Source organism: Mixophyes fleayi, chromosome 1 (assembly GCF_038048845.1).
Source record: "Mixophyes fleayi isolate aMixFle1 chromosome 1, aMixFle1.hap1, whole genome shotgun sequence".
Lineage (NCBI taxonomy): Eukaryota > Metazoa > Chordata > Amphibia > Anura > Limnodynastidae > Mixophyes > Mixophyes fleayi.
This window is the reverse complement of record NC_134402.1, coordinates 339,139,774-339,154,395: the sequence shown is the minus strand read 5'-3', so window position 1 is coordinate 339,154,395 and position 14,622 is coordinate 339,139,774. Positions and strand designations below refer to the sequence as shown.

Genomic DNA, 14,622 nt, shown 5'->3' with positions numbered 1-14,622 from the left:
TTATTCATACAGGCTCTTATGTAGAAAAACATTAAATGTTCTATCGTGCATATTGTCCTTTTATTAAAATATAGTTCTAGGGTATGAAAATGTTTTGATATATTGGGCCTCCTCATTGACGAACTTATTTTAAGAAATCCTAAACTAACTGTTTTTCTCTAGTACCCATGAAGTTTTAGCATACCAATTATTTCCCACACTGCACCTGTAATTAATTTGTGATCCTAACTTCATGATTACCATTTTTGCACTATATTTGAATTCCATCTGCAGTAATTTGTCCTATAACATACAGGCACTAAATTTTCACATGGTCTACTGGAAGTTCTCTGTACAGCAGAGGCTCTGCCCACATTATCTTTCCTTGTTAATAAATTTTTCACAAAGGTGTAATCTCTTTTCATTTCCATGACGTTCCTTTCCATATGGGGATACTGTGGAATTCTGGACATTGTAACATAATCCATATTTTGTGACTGGGCAGTTAGCTTGCTTTACAGGGGTTCTTCATCTAAAAAGAAGTATGAAGTGCATGTTAACATCTACTTGGTGAAAATTTTTTGACACTTGGTGATTGCATCTCTCAGCTGCTTGTGTAAGGAATCCAGCACAGGAAACCAGTTTTTACTTATTTCACATCCTTCCCCTGAGGGACGATGCATCCTATCTTGGTTCATACTGCAGCTAGATGTGCTTGTTTCTGCATACCAACATCTCTGAAGATAGGCAGTACATATTTGTTTTTGGAGGCGAATCCCTATAAGCATGTCTGTCTCTTGTCCGTCAGAGTATCATCTTCTGTGTTGTAGCTCTTGCTTGCATTCTGTTAAACTGATAAAATAATGAATGCATGTGAGCTCTGAATGTTTACATGTTATTGTAGCCAAAGTATTACATGTACACTTTGGCTTCTGTGCTTAAAATAAAACCCAAAAATGTTTAAAGGGCAGAAGTATGTTTGATTGGTTCTTTTTATTAATTTATTTAAATTGTATTTCTTAAAACCTGAAAGCAAATAATTGTTTATTTCCAATACTGTTTGAAAAAGAGTCTCCCAGAGGTGTTAAGGGTGCCTCAGTGCTTTGTATTCATTCAGTGGACCGAGAGTCCCTTCCCATGGTTCATAAGACAAGTGAAAGGAGCTGTCTCAGATATGTGTTTAGCTAACGTTGCCTGTGAGGAAGTTTAGGTACCCTTGTATGTGCTGCTCACGTAATAAATGGGATATGTAGGCAGCTAAATACTTATGTTCTAATGTACTAATATAGTGTAGCCTGTAAAAGCAGTCTACTGTATACTGCAGAATGTTTTAAGTAATCTAGTCCATGCGGTAAATTAATTAGGAGTGTTTGGTCATAGGCTATGGTAACATTTTTCTTACTAGAGGTGGTGGGTGGGAGGGATTACTCAAGTATATCAAGAGATGAGATTTATTTGTTTTTGGACAACACACCTATAATAATACAGTCATCACTTTAATTAAGCTGTAACTAAAAATATTATATTGTACCTACATAGATGCTTTTATTGGCAGTGAATAAGTATGCTAACGTTGTGTTGGTTATGTTTGATTACATTTTTTGTTGTCTTTTGACCACACTATTAATAGTTTTAACCGTTAGTCCTGTGCCTTTGTGACATTTTACTCAATGAGAATTTTGCAATCAATATTAGAGTAAAGCTCCCCATTTGAATGGATCCTATATATTTTGAATAAATGATCTGTTTCTACAAATGTCTTTGGAACGTAAATAATTTTCAGGAATTTAGTGAGTAGATTGCGTTCCTTTTTTTTTTTTTTGTATATATTTAAAAAAAAAAAAAATTGGTTACCCATATTAGCAAATCCATCCATCAGGATATTACCTCCCATCAGGCTCCTCTAACCCCAGTCCGCCCTTCCTCCTCCAATCTCTCCTGCCATGCCAGTCTGTTCACCCTGTTCTTCTCGCCATTCTCTGAGAATAAAGTCAAGGCCATTCTCCTGCTCAACTCCCTTAACCTGCTCCCTTCTCTCTATCCCCTCCTACCTCATGCGCTCATTCTCTCCTAATACCTGTATCCAGCTTGCCCACTTCTTTAACCTGCCCCTCATATCAGGCATTTCTCTCAGTTCAGGGTTGCCCTCGTCTCTCCCATCCTCAAATAAACCGAGACACACTCTCCAACTATCACTCCATCTCTCTCCTTCCCTTTGCTTCCAAACTCATTGATCGGATTGCTTACAACCTCATTTATTTCTTCCCACTCCCATTTCAATCTGGCTTTTGGCTCCTCTGCTCCACAGCAACTGCCCTCAGCAAGGTCACTAATGTTCTCCTGTCGAATTTGAGGGTTATTTCATCCTCCAGAACACTGTAGACTACCCTTTCCTCCTTTAAATACTAACTCCACCTTTCACATTGCAGATTAATTTACAAACAGCCAAACGCAAGCGGTTTGCTAGTGCTGGGGACCTTCCTCATCTGCTATTTGCACCTGTCCCTGACCACTCGCAAATATGGCTCTATCGCTCCATCCCACCTATCTAGGTGCAAGCCTGCAGAATCTCACAAATCTGCATGTGTGTCTGCCCTCTTTACTGGGCATTTGCAGAGTGATTTTACGCAAAATACGTTATGCAAACTGGCGTAGTATTCACTCTGCGTTAGCCCCAGTAAGTGAATTGGTTTGTTAGGTACAATATTACCATTTTCATACTTTTAAATGGATGAATTTTTTTTTTTTTTTTTTTTATAACCTACCAGAAAATTATGGCTCCAGTATATCGGGTAGTTTTTGCTTTTACTGCTAAGAGCATACTAAGCTTTGAGCAATTTTAAGACTTATTTGCAGATTTGCTTGCATTGAGTATGCTTTATAAACCCCTTTCTTAGTGTAGATATGGGATCTATTATGTGTAATGTTTAGGACTGAGTTTTTTGAATAAAGGATTTTTGGTCATTTGGAACACCATTTTTAAAATGTGTTGCATTGCATTTAACAAAATATCTCTGCCCCTCCCATTCCTCTCCTTTGCATTATTTATCAGTCTTTCTTACAGAAACTGTAGAAAGGGGTACTTGATGATCATGTCTATGTGTATAATCTAATTCATGAGCAGAATTTCTTATTTCTTTATGGATAGGGCCTATACCTTTTATACTTTAATATTAAGTGATTTAGTGCTTAGAATAAGGGGTATCTCCGTTTTTTTAATCTTTTTTTCAGAACTGCGCTGTACACCTGTGCAGTTTGCGTGCCACAGCGGTGCCATCCAGTGCATTCCCTTGAACTGGCAGTGTGATGGATGGCCAACTTGCGAGGATGAGAGTGATGAGGTGAACTGTCCGGGTAAGTCTACAGGCATCCACTATCTGCAAATGTCCCTTTTTATAAACTTAATGTTGCCAAAATATCTTGTGCATCAGCTACTGATGATATGACTACTTAGCATATTTGTATATAATCTAATGTTTACACTTTTTTTTTTTTTTTTTTTTAAATCCTGCCACTTCTTAATAACATTACACATTTCAGGAATGTTTTACATCTGTGTACTGTCTGCAATACATTAAATCAGATACTGCCTGTCTTATGTAGTATCCTAATCTGATTCTCACAACCCCTGGGTACTTACATTCTGTGTGAGGGATGAACTAATCCCTTCCCTTTAAGCCTGGAGAACCCCAGAGAGCTGGAAGTCCAGACATTTGGGGAGTGTGGCTGTGGCCGGGGTTTTCACAATATTTTTTACAGCATGTCATCCTGCGATCCCTGGTCTATCAGTGAGAGGACTGAAATCTTTTAGGGGCTCTCTGTTGGAGAAATAAGGGGATCTCCCAACATACAACTACTGGGGAAAGGAACAATATAATATTTTATTGTTCAGTTTGTAAATAAAATCATGACCAAACATTTTTTCATAATCTGAATTGAACTATAATTGAACTAACTATTCTAACTATCATGGTCAAAAATGAAATTGCATACCTGGTTTATACCTATTCTAAAAAAAAGCATGAAATAAATTCTTTGTGATCAAAACTTTAGTTTGTATATTTTTGTATGTGCTATGTTAACTGTATCTTTTGTGCTTTTAGATTCTAGGATTAACGCTTTAAATAAGTGTATGTGCTGCTTATAGTAAGGTATAAGAAGCAAGGTGCCTTACAGCAAAACAAAATGCCGAAAAGGGGCTTTTATAGAATTATCGTGGCATAAATCATATAAATGGGAGTATTGAGCTAGTACCTTGTACTAAACATGGATTTATCTCCATTATAATTTTACTTTCGGCGCATGTACTGTGTTGTTTACTAAATGTTTTTATTTTTGTAATTTATTTTAATCTCTAGGTGTGAAAATGCATTTTGTAAAGGTGGAGCAGTAACCTAAAAATATTTTCAGTGTTGTGTCCTGAACTCAATATAGCTACAAAGGTCAATGGTGTCTTGTGTCCTACACAGCCAACCACTGCTAAATTATAGAATGATGCTATCTTTAGTCTTGAACAGAAGGTGACTTGAAACTATGTACTACCTTTTTTCAGATAAAATACATTTGGGCATATTCAAATGTTTGTTTTCCGCTCCGCGGAAAAACTATTACCGTTAATAGCCGCGAGCTGAAATCCAGCGAGAAATTTACAGTATTAACGGTTTTTCCGCGCACGATTACCGTAATAACGGTAATCGTGCACGGACCGCGAGATTCTCTGCGTTTCCGCCGAGAATTGAATATGCCCCATTAAATGAAGAATTTTCTATGTTTAGTTTTTTTTGTTTTTTTTTTTGTCTATTTTCATATGCACCCATGCAACTTTAATGGAATGCATTGCTTTATCTTTTTGTGCATGTTTGTTTGTTTTTCGTTTTGTTTATACCAATGCTTTTATAAAAAGGCAAAGTTAGTTATTGTTATTGCTTTTTCATGCAACACAACTACTTAGTTGATAAAATTGTATTCAGTCTAGTAAATATAAAGGTCTTGGGAAAAAAAACACTGTATGATAAAGCAATGTATTTAGTAAAAGTTTCAGCATGTACAATTGTAAAACCCTTTAAAAACTGTAAAAAAAACAAAACAAAAGCCACCTGTATCAACAACAATCAGTCTTTATATAGGTTACCATTTCGCTCCCTTTGGATTATATTTGTATCCTCACTTAGGGCATGAAATACATATTTAAGAATGTTAATGCCTACTGTATATAAAATGCATTTTTACAGTTTGTCTTAATTGAGAACACATTGTGAAATGCATACGCATGCGTCATCACTATCAATCGACACTTACACCTGCCCTGTAGTTGGTGCAAGCACGGCACTTCCTTACTGTACATTACTTATGACCCCTCCCTTCAAATTGTAGGCAGTCAGAAGTGTCATTTGTGCTTGAACTTGAATTGCTTGCACTTGTGTTCACGGACGTAAAATCCGTGTTTGAGGATGGATGGAGCAGTTTCATGCAAAATACGTCATGCAATGGGACTTGGGTCCGATGATGAATCGGGCCATGTTTAAGGCTCACCATACCATGTTCTATTTAGCCATCTTCCTGCATAGATAAATGGAAAAGCATAAAGTGCGATCAATTTACTATACTGTTTAATATTACGAAGAACACACCTTTTTATTTGTTTGAAAGCTTAAGCTCTATGTCAAGTAGCTATAGTTGCTAGACTTACTACGCCCATCTCTTTTAGTGAGTTCAGTTTAGTGCAATTTGGGGGGGAGTGGCACCATTGTATTTTTCCTATGTTTAATGCCCAAGTGCAAAAATAGCAGATGTTTACAAGCCATAAAACTTTCTGTTAATTTGTAATTCTTGCATGAACAGATATATTTTTAGTTCTAATAAGAAGATTCTTTCCCTCAGGAACATGCACACGAAAGATACTATTTTGTGTCCATCTGTTTCTCTCTAGAGAATGTCTTAATACAAATTGCATTAGTTAGTCCCAACCTACAGTGTTATTACTATTATTTATCTATAAGGCGCCACAGATTCCGTAGCGCCGGATACAGAAGCAAGTAACAAATAGATGAGGTAATACATGAATGTGAGTAATGCTATGGGGATTCACACAGAGTGTAGCAAAAGACGTGACCGGACTGACGTGGGACAATGGGTAGAGAGGCCCCTTACCGCGAGGGCTTACATTCTAAAGGGAGGGGTGGTGAGAGACAGCCGTTGCAACTGTAATTGAATTTTGCATAGTATAATGGACATTTTCTTATATTAAGTACACTCAACCACTTTCATTTTTAATGCTAATAAGTCATTTGATAGCGTTCATTGGAGGCTTTCAGAGCAAATAACTTTAAAAAAAAACCCAAAAAACCCCTTCCACAATGCAAGAAGTAATCCAATAAGTACAGTAAAACTAGAACCAATTTTTTCCAGTGTAATACCCATTTACATACATTTTATAAACGTTGAAAATGCTTGTTAATTGCATTTAAAATAAAGAAAAACAAAACTCCAATGGATATAAGTCAAACCACAAATGGAGCATATGTGCCATGAATTTACACCCAGTGTTGGGCAGCAAGATGGATCCTTCACCTGCGGCCCCCATCTCCTTCCTGCTTTATTGTCAGATTTATTTGTTATAGCTTGTAGCGCTCGTTTAAAATGCCTGCTGATTTATTACAGATATCTATTTCATTAAATGTATTGTTTTAACTTATTGCAGAGATTAAGTGTAATGTGTGGCAATTTTCATGGTTAGAGGCACTCCCGTCAGATTGCCAATCGCTGACTTACACTGTACACTTGTAGCCTAGTTCGCTACAAGTGATAGAATGGTATCATTGTTTTTATAAGGCTTTGTGCACTGTGTCAGTAAAACTCTGCAAAAAATGATTTTCTAATGTATGTAAAAATAAAAATCATTGTACCAAATAGATCGTACATATTTGATATTTTTTATGCATGTTTAACATGCTTTTGCTGTTTTTTTTTTTTCTTTTTTCATTTTAAATGCATAAACACGGTTGAAAGCTAGCTTACCTTTGTCTCAAAGGGGAGTGCATTGTAAATGCAATAAGGTGCAGATGGAAAGTATTTACATATATATTTGGCTTGATCAAAACAACTTCCTTTTATGCACGTTTTAATAACTGCAATTCTTTTATAAGAGTTTTGTTTTAACATTTTATTTTTACTTTACATACAATAAAAATGTATTGCAAATGCCAGTGTTTATGTAGCCTACAACAGGAAATGAATTCCAGGGAGTGTTTTAGAGAGCTGGGAAGTTATTTCACTGTTCCTGCAGTAGAAGTCCTATAACTTGCAAACAGCCTGAACCTGGTGCTTGAAATATTGATATCCCACAGCACAAGTGGCATTGAAATCACTCAGCACAACACGTTCTTGTGGGCTAAATCCAGACCAACACCTGCCTTTCTGCTGTCTCTTGCAGCTGTGTTCACCAAGTAGGTTGACCTTATATGTCTAAAAGGGTCAGAAGCCTGCAAGTGCACTGCTGTTTAATAAATTAAGATGGGAAATAGTATAGCATTTTCTACGAATGGAGTGCTATGTTTGTTGGATTTTATGGAGATGTGTGATTGGTTAATCTCCTGTCTGAGTGAGGCTCGTGCTGCTCATAATATCAGAATCTGCTAAAGCCAAATTCCATACCCCAGATCCTGAAAAATATACTATATAATAATGTATATTATAATATTTCTTAAGTAAATATGTACAGTTCCTATCTACACCTCTGTCGACTCCAGCATAGTGCTTAATGGCCATATAGACAAAATATTAATGGGAGGTCACATGTAGCCTGGTGTCTTTGTAGCTCACATATCTCTCTCTCCTGTTAGAGGCACATAAATCAGTCTCACTTGGCATTTGGCCATGAACTCTCTCCCGGGGAGCTGGCACTGTTGGTTACTATATCCAGGGCTCGCTCACACAAATTTTCCTTTGTGTCATTTGCCACACACTCACCTCTATGCAGGGTCTCTGTATGTCACTCATGCATGCCTCTCTTCTCCTGACAAACTCTTACAGGCATCTCACTGCAAAGTCTACTTTACTCCTTTCTCCTTTGTTGTGGGGACTCTCCCCCTCTTTTGCTGGCACTCCCAGCCAGGAACTGGTGCTTCAACTGGGGTACCCCTAAGGGTGGGGATACCCCTCTATCACAACCCTCCTCTATGGACTTTTGTTGCAGCCCTTAGTAGGCTCTCCATTACGCCTCCTGGTGCTTTATGGTGCCTCGCAGCACCCGCTGTGCCTTCCCCTTCACTGGCTGAGGACCCTGGATCACCCACCTACCTCCTGGGTCCTGGCTTGCAAGATGTCTCCCAACTGCCATACAGGTTCTGATCCTCCCATACCAGCCTTGTTGCTGAGCCACAGACCCAGCCTCTGGGGGAGGCATCAACAAACAGCCCTAGCGGAGGTGTTACAGCTAAATAATAGGTCAACATTAAGAGTAATGCCCATTTATAAGACACTCGTAGAAGTAATATCCACATAATGTACAACAGTAACAGTAATATGCCATTTAAAGTAGTAATGCCACTAGCAATTGTAATAACCGATTTTGAAGACTACTACTAGAGGTGGCATGTTAAAGTCCAAGATTTGGTCACATTTCAAATACCCCAAGGTAGAAGTGGGCTGGTAATACGGTGGTATGCCATATCGGTACTTCTCCAATTGCCTTCACTGTAAAACTATCATTTGCATTTTTCATACTGCCACTTCTAAATTTCCACTTTGACAACTGCATATGCTGTCACTTCCATTGCCACTATCTTGAGCTTGTTCAGACCAGCTCCACAGGAACAAAATTCAATGTGAATAAAAATTTCTAACCTACCGACAATCGGGTAATCTGGTGTTATCCCCAAAACATTGTCCAGACATCCTGGAATAAACTACTCCTAATGAACAATTGCTCACTTACCTAACTATGTGTGACCTTCAATATTTTCATTTAACATTTAGTAGTAATGTTTGCTTATAAGCCAGAAGTAGTAGTGGTCAACAGGGCTGCCAAGAAGAATTCAGGGCCCGGGTACAACAAATTCATGGGGCCCCCCTCATAGTGAAGTAAGCCCCAAAATTTTTTTGCGCCGCCTTACGGCGGCGCAAAAAAGATTACGTATATGGTCATATATTCAGGGGCGTGGCTAGCCAAACGGCAGTGCAAAAATTTTGGGAGGTGCGGTCATGCATTTGGGGGCGTGGCAAACGTGCCATTGGGGCGTGGCTAACATAAAAACCACTAGGCTCTCAATTCGCCGGAGCGTCACATATGTTTAAGCACTCCTGACTTTCAGGACATCTACCACCACAGGGTAGTATACAAACAATGCAGTGTGTACACAAACAGTTCAGTCTTGGCCTACACCTTACATTGGACACAACATTCACCAAAAATTGGTATTGTCCCTACTAGAATCACAACATTTCACACACTGTGCTGCTCTCTCCTACCTGTTCTTCTCACTTTCTCCACCTGTGGCTGCTGCTTTCTTTAGTTGTGGCTTGTCCGGATCCAGAAATGTTGAAGGACCTATTTTGAAAAAAAAATGGCTACATTTAGAAAATTACAGCCAGCCCCAGCGTTAAATCAATAGCACCCACGATTAATAATTAGGCCTTCCTCCAGCTCCAATATTACAATAATGTGCCCCTTCATCATCGCCATGCCTTATGATCACACTGTGCCCTCCATGCTGTTTTTGCCCCCTTCATCTGGCTCCCCTTCATCAGACTATACTATGCTGCTCCCCCCCTTTTTCAATCCCACTGTGCCATGCCTCCCCCCCCCCTTTGTAACCCCACTGTGTCATGCTGCCCACCATTTTTTAACCCCACTGTGCCATGCTGACCCCTGTTTATTAACCCCACTGTGCCATACTGCCCCGTTTTTTAACCCATCTGTGCCCCTCTCATTTTTTCACCCCCTCTGTCATGCTGCTTTCCCATTTTTTAACCCCTCTGTGCTCCCCCCTCAATTTTTAACCCCTCTGACATGCTGCTTTCCCATTTTTTAACCCATCTGTGCCCCTCTCATTTTTTAACCCCTCTGACATGCTGCTTTCCCATTTTTTAACCCATCTGTGCCCCTCTCATTTTTTAACCCCTCTGACATGCTGCTTTCCCGTTTTTTAACCCCTCTGTGCTCCCCCCTCAATTTTTAACCCCTCTGACATGCTGCTTTCCCATTTTTTAACCCCTCTGTGCCCCCACTCATTTTTTAACCCCTCTGACATGCTGCTTTCCCATTTTTTAACCCCTCTGTGCTCCCCCTCATTTTTTAACCCCTCTGACATGCTGCTTCCCCGTTTTTAACCCCTTTGACATGCTGCTTTCCCGTTTTTTAACCCCTCTGTGCTCCCCCTAATTTTTTAACCCCTCTGACATGCTGCTTCCCCGTTTTTAACTCCTCTGACATGCTGCTTCCCCGTTTTTTAACCCATCTGTGCCCCTCTCATTTTTTAACCCCTCTGACATGCTGCTTCCCCGTTTTTTAACCCCTCTGTGCCCCCCCTTATTTTTTAACCCCTCTGTCATGCTGCCCCCCCGTTTTTTAACCCCTTTGTGCCCCCTCATTTTTTAACCCCTCTGTCATGCTGCCCCCCCGTTTTTTAACCCCTTTGTGCTCCCCCTCATTTTTTAACCCCTCTGTCATGCTGCTTCCCCGTTTTTAACCCCTTTGACATGCTGCTTTCCCGTTTTTTAACCCCTCTGTGCTCCCCCTAATTTTTTAACCCCTCTGACATGCTGCTTCCCCGTTTTTAACTCCTCTGACATGCTGCTTCCCCGTTTTTTAACCCCTCTGTGCCCCCCCTTATTTTTTAACCCCTCTGTCATGCTGCCCCCCCGTTTTTTAACCCCTTTGTGCTCCCCCTCATTTTTTAACCCCTCTGTCATGCTGCCCCCCCGTTTTTTAACCCCTCTGTGCCCCCCTCGTTTTCCTCCCTTCACTTACCTTTTCTCCTCTCTTGGTCTTCTCTGCTGCTCTGTGCTCCATTGCTCCAGACTGACTGAATGCTGGGCATGACATGATGACATCACACCCAGCATTCAGACAGTCTGAATAGAGCACAGAGCAGCAGAGAGGAGGGATGCCGGCTCCGCGATCAGGTGAGTATGTTTTTTTTTTTTTTAAACTAGCCTGCTCCCCCCCACCAACGACCGAGCCCCCCCCCCCCCCCCCCCGCCAAAAAAAAAAAAAAAAAAAAAAAAGGAAAGGAAAAAAAACGTTTTGAAAAAAAAAATTAAAAAATTAAAAAAAATCAGCAGCGCAAGGGCCCGGGCCGGGCCCCCTGACATGCCGGGCCCGGGTAATTAGTACCCGCTCCCCCCCCCTCTCGGCGGCCCTGGTGGTCAATACCTACCTCTCCCTTCTGCTATGGTCTGCATCTTTTTATCTTATCCGCTTGTCTTCTCTTGCAGTGCTTCCTCAGGGTTGCTCACTGTCCCACGTGTGGGTTGGTCAATTAGAAATCAGGGGTACAGTTCCAATATCCTACCATCCTTCATGCTCTGATGCCAACTTTTATCCTATCCCCCCTTACCTTCTCCATTTGGGGAAAATTAAATAAATACTTAAAAAAACTGATACTGTGGTCATCCCTTGGGCTACAGGGGGAACATTAGAGGAAAGCCTGTGGGCTGCTAGTTGGGCACTAGTGATCTAGGACATAAGAGTACATATTATCTAAAGGAAATGTTGCAGACAGGCCAGTAACAATCATGACTCTGTCATTTAGGAACTGAGGATATTCATGAAGTGTAGTCTGTGTGGTCTCAACAGTTACTACATCTTTTGATTTCCATGAATATCATAGCAGCCATGGTGAAATGTAGCTCAGTAGTATGCGAATTGCTGAAATTCTAAAAACCTCTATAGTCCACATAGAAGGTAATAATAATGAAGTCCACTTTTCTCAGGACGTGCCCAATATAGTATACAAAGATTGTTAATAGTGACTTGCAAAATTTAATGTAAATTTATCTGTCCATTTATTTTATGTTAGGTCTTGCTGGAGACCAGAGATCATTTCATGGAAAGGAGAGTGTGGAGACGCGACATGGTCGAGGTAGAAGTGGGGAAACTCCTCGATTCCACACGGTGAACTTTGCCCAGCCTGTGCGCTTCAGCAGTAGGTTGTGTTGTGTTTTTCTGTTTTCCAATTGGAGCTCATTCCTTTTGCAAATATCTTTCATGTTTTTTTTTTTCCACCGTCAGATATATTATTTATTAACTAGTAGATATCCTGCTGTTATCTTTATTAAATATATTTCTTTATTGTTCCTGGTTTTCAAGTCATGTGTTTTTATCATAAGGCTCAGTTGTTTATTTTTTTTCGTTGCCCAAATGAGTTCCTCTGTGCCCTCTATACAACTGTAGTCCAACAGCATGGTTGGGCCCTATTCCAAACAATGGAAATAAACAGATCTAAACAGTGACTTATATCTGATGGCACAAAAGAAACCTACAAATACAAAAATACATTGAACAAGCCCTTTTATCTGTTGTCTAAAGTTGAAATAAAACACTTTTAATCTCTTCATGACTGGAGGAGCTAATGGGATTCACCTATAACAAATGTCATGACGGTGTTTTGATTTTGAGGTTTCTTATTTGTTTTTTAATTTTAAAACACTTTCCCATGATGTGACCTCGGATATTTATCCCACAAATTAATTTGTATAGTATACTAGAATATAGTCTACTAAATATGTATTTTACTTAATTTCGGACACAATTTCTGAACAGGAATAATGATGCACACTCTTAAGGGTGTTTGATCCAGATTTCCACTGAACCTTGTTGTTAAATCACTTATAATGGTAATCTAGTGTTGGTGGACATGTTGACTAGCATTAGACTCTTTCAAATGATCTATCCATGATGAAGTGCATGTATAGTACAGTCGAGATTTAAGAGATTTTTAGGTGATCAGGATGCAGAACCAGATAACCTCTCTCTCACAGACGGGTTCTAGCAGAAATGGGAGTACTCTACTGGTGTTATCTTGGGAAGATGCTATTTTTCTGTTTAAGCTACAGTATAGTCAAATATGAATATGATACTGAATATCCGTGTACAGGAAAACTGTGGTGTAGTCCATATCAACCAGTCTGATTCTTGATGTCATTTTCTAGTACAGGTTAGAAATTGAAAGCAAACATCTGGTTGCTATGTGGAAGAATAGTTTTCATAATTGTGCACACATATAGTAGTTTTGCTATCGCTAAGTAAATAAGCAACCTAAGAACATGAGTCATCTAATCCTCAAGAGAAATCATCTGGGGGGCTCATCATAAGGTATTGTTTATAAATGCATACAGATAACAATAAGCTGATGTTGGTAATCGGCTGACCATAGTTTGACATTCATAATCCACGTATGATCTTTTGTTCCCTACCATGCAGTGATTTGGTGCCAGTTTATTTTAAGGCAATTAAAATGTCCCTCCAAATTAGTATATAGCTTATGACCCCTTCCTTGCAACCTGCTAGTTTTTTAGTCGTAAATCCTGGATATCTTGCACTGATTATTTATTTTTATACAATTATAGTTCAATAATAATACAATTATTAATAGGTTCTACCTGTAAATTACTTATCAATTTTATTTTCAATTTAGATATAAAAATACAGGGCCTACATATTCAAATGAGAGCATTTTTATTTAAAAAAATGAAGTTAAGCTATATAACGGTACAGATTACGTTAAACTTTATAGTGTTCTCTAAACTTCAAAATTGCCATGGTAATTATGGTGCAAAGCATCCTATTATATATACAATTTAAATCCATCTTCAGATCTCCCTGTACTCCTAGACTGCCTCTGTAGGTTTTCTATAGAATGGTCGTGTAAATGGAAGTACTGTTCGATAAAAATGTATACATTTTCCAAACATATTAACATACTATTTTGGCAGCCTTCCTATCTTACTTTAGAGAATAGCTCCTTTATTAAGCAAATATGTCATTAGAAAAAAAAAATCTATTTTACCTGAATCTATTATTTTCCTCCATGTACACAAACATGATACTGTTGACATACTTGAAAAATTATTTTTAATCTTTTTAAATATGTTTAATAACATATATGGGAAACACTAAAGCGTATGCATGACTTAAACAGTAATCAGACACTACTACTTCTTTTTTTGGGGCAACATAGCTTCAAAATGGACAAAACAGGAATGACATTTGGGCATCAAATCAATTAGGTCATTATTAGACCAGCCCTGAAGGAAATAATTTACACACAGACAAGCCATATGAAAATTGAACTTTGTTTTTTTTTTTTTTGTTTTTTTTTTTAACAAACCCAATAGCATTTTATTAGGGATTAAACATTTATCTAACACAGATTACACTAATCTGGACTCTCTGATTCCACTTCTTCCTTCCATCTGAAAGTAAACCAATCAGAAAAAAAGGAAGTTTAATATCATACAATGACTGTTCCACTTTTAAATGATAAATCTGGAAATGCTAATAAACACCGGCATTAATATACTACCGCCAGCATGCATAAAGAAATGATCTTAAATGTGCTCTGCAAAAAAAGTATTTATTAATTCACAGAAGATAAATAATAGGACTACTTAAGTCACATTTATGTTCAAAATGATGCTAAT

General features: G+C 38.7%; 1 protein-coding gene across 9 annotated transcripts in view; it reads left to right on the top strand.

The window, feature by feature from the left end:
• Window positions 1-14,622, top strand: part of DGCR2 (DiGeorge syndrome critical region gene 2) — a 44,486-nt gene that overhangs the window by 9,886 nt on the left and 19,978 nt on the right. For 2 of the 9 annotated variants that reach the window (XM_075216026.1, XM_075216052.1), the window contains 2 exons: window positions 3,211-3,333; window positions 12,000-12,125. In XM_075216026.1, the coding sequence (XP_075072127.1) occupies window positions 3,211-3,333; window positions 12,000-12,125 (249 nt within the window). Of the gene's footprint in view, window positions 1-3,210; window positions 3,334-11,999; window positions 12,135-14,622 lie in introns of all 9 variants that reach the window. The other 7 variants (XM_075216015.1, XM_075216043.1, XM_075216005.1 and 4 more) reach the window with 5 other exon arrangements.